Here is a 2,615-nt window from a genome sequence, read left to right as displayed (position 1 = left end):
AGTTTTGAGTGATTATATGATGTAGACAATGACACAGTTACAAGTGATTCTCTGATGTAGACGATGACAGTTATGACTCTTAAATGAAACCATATACAAATATACCAAATGGTAAAACAAAGAAACCCTCTAAACTAAATCCAAGATATCTAAATCTAAATGGACACACGTCCATCAAAATATGTGATACATCCAAGATGAGAACTCTTCAGACATACATTGTACAAACAGGTCGGATTGTACATAAAAGGGGTTTACCATAGGGTAGCATATCTCTTTTGCCAAACAAATATGATGTTTAACTAAAATAACTAATTAAAAGATCCTGTTCAAGCTCACCATGAAAGGAGACCAACACACGAGGAGGACGATGGATAGGCCTATGATCACCCGGGCAAACTTCACCTCTACCTGGTTCGTCTGGCCGACGGCCCCTGCTCCTTCAAGGCTCGCAACGCGCCGCCTCATCTTCAGCACTGTAATGATTACCTGTACGTTACAGAAGGTGACCACGAGGAGGACAGCAGTTCCTAGAATTCCATACAGGTAGCCGAAGACACGGCGTTCCGGGGCCGTCTGGTAGAGTCGAGAAGAACACTGGATTGTCTGAGATCCATCCGAGTTGTTCACGAATTGGTGAGAGCTACCGAGTCCAACAACGTTGATCAGGCACACCGAAGTTGCTATTAGTACAATAATGCCTATGTACAGGAACGCCCGTTTTCTAGTGAAGGCTATTCCGTAAGTGTAAGGCTTGCACAGGGCGAAGTACCTGTCAATGGCCAGAACAGTGGCAGACAGAGCCGACAGCAAGCCGAAGAAGGCTCCAAAAAACACCAAGATCGAACAAATGACCGGGCTAAAAAGGTGTTGATAGAGCGGTGTGGCAACTACATGCAAACCGTAAAAACAACCCAGAAGGTCTGTGCAACTCAGACATAGAAGAAATAAATTCGCAACATGCCCCTCGCGGCGCACAGAGCGAAAAAAAATCACAATAGCCAACAGGTTGGCAAAGGTTGCCGGCACAAGAAGGGCAAAATTTGAGAAAGTCGCCAGGTCTGAAGTCTCAGAGATCGCGTTTAGTGTAGCCGAGTTGTTCATGGTTCTGTTGTAACTATGAAACTAAGGCCATATCCCAGAATAATCCTTTTTTTTGGCATCATTCTGTAAGTCAACTCTTTCTTATTGAAATAGTGTGTCTACATGAACCTGGTTTAGTCAAACATAAGCTGGCAGTTTCGTATCCAATGAAATTAAGGTTGGTTACCATGGGGACGCAAGTGTAACGTCAGGGGGTATGTATGAGCCATATTGTTCTATCTAAGAGGTACCTTTCTTTCCTAACACGTTATCCTGTCGCGAATTGATTCGCAGCCGCGTTTTACCAAAAGAACCAGGTAGATCGATCGGTTTTACACCACGATTAACGCTACAATTCATTGTCACACTGGTTTTGCCAGGAAATATGACATTGTCACTGTAATTGACTTCCGAGAGGAGATGAGAAGTAGCCAAAGATAAAAACTGAAACATATTAGGCTAAATACAAACACTGAAGATTTGGCTTAAACTTAAATCTTGTATTAAGTCTTAAGCCAGTTCTGAACAACCGGGCCCAGGCGACATCCGCATCAATGACATTCTCGACATTTCCTCCACCGCCCTATTACCTTGGAATGCATTGTTACAAAGTGCTGGGCGGATTCGCGGGAGGTGCAATTTAACTACCACTTCTCATACCTGGTAACACAGATTTTCTCAATATTTCCTCCACCGCCCTAATACCTTGGAATGCATTGTTACAATGTGCTGAGCGGATTCGCGGGAGGTGCAATTTAACTACCGCTTCTCATACCTGGTAACACAGATTTTCTCAATATTTCCTCCACCGCCCTATTACCTCGGAATGCATTGTTACAAAGTGCTGGGCGGATTCGCGGGAGGTGCAATTTAACTACCACTTCTCATACCTAGTAACACAGATTTTCTCAATATTTCCTCCACCGCCCTAATACCTCGGAATGCATTGTTACAATGTGCTGAGCGGATTCGCGGGAGGTGCAATTTAACTACCGCTTCTCATACTTGGTAACACAGATTTTCTCAATATTTCCTCCACCGCCCTAATACCTCGGAATGCATTGATACAAAGTGCTGGGCGGATTCGCGGGAGGTGCAATTTAACTACCGCTTCTCATACCTGGTAACACAGATTTTCTCAATATTTCCTCCACCCCCCTAATACCTCGGAATGCATTGATACAAAGTGCTGGGCGGATTAGCGGGAGGTGCAATTTAACTACCGCTTCTCATACCTGGTAACACAGATTTTCTCAATATTTCCTCCACCCCCCTAATACCTCGGAATGCATTGATACAATGTGCTGAGCGGATCTGCGGAAGGCGCATTCAACTGCCGCTTCTCATACCTGGTAATACTGACATTTCATTTAAGGCAAAGAAAACAGTAAAATGAAACACATATCAGATTAAAGACCACTGAACACTGTCCAGGAAAATAGTTCAGTATTTATTTTTAGAATTTTCCCAACCAGAGTTATGGGTGACCTCACGTCCATATCTTTTGCTTGAAACAGTTGCTTTCAAGGTTA

At 43.7% G+C, this 2,615-nt stretch overlaps 1 protein-coding gene across 1 annotated transcript; it reads right to left on the bottom strand.

The window, feature by feature from the left end:
• Positions 1–315: 315 nt before the first annotated feature.
• Positions 316–1,104, bottom strand: LOC135465905 (rhodopsin, GQ-coupled-like). Its single transcript, XM_064743286.1, has one exon. It carries the CDS (start codon positions 1,102–1,104, stop codon positions 316–318), a length of 789 nt encoding a protein of 262 aa, XP_064599356.1.
• Between the last annotated feature and the right edge of the window lie 1,511 nt (positions 1,105–2,615).

Source organism: Liolophura sinensis, chromosome 1 (genome assembly GCF_032854445.1).
Source record: "Liolophura sinensis isolate JHLJ2023 chromosome 1, CUHK_Ljap_v2, whole genome shotgun sequence".
NCBI lineage: Eukaryota > Metazoa > Mollusca > Polyplacophora > Chitonida > Chitonidae > Liolophura > Liolophura sinensis.
Note: the sequence above shows the minus strand (reverse complement) of the source record. Positions and strands in the feature narration are given on the sequence as shown.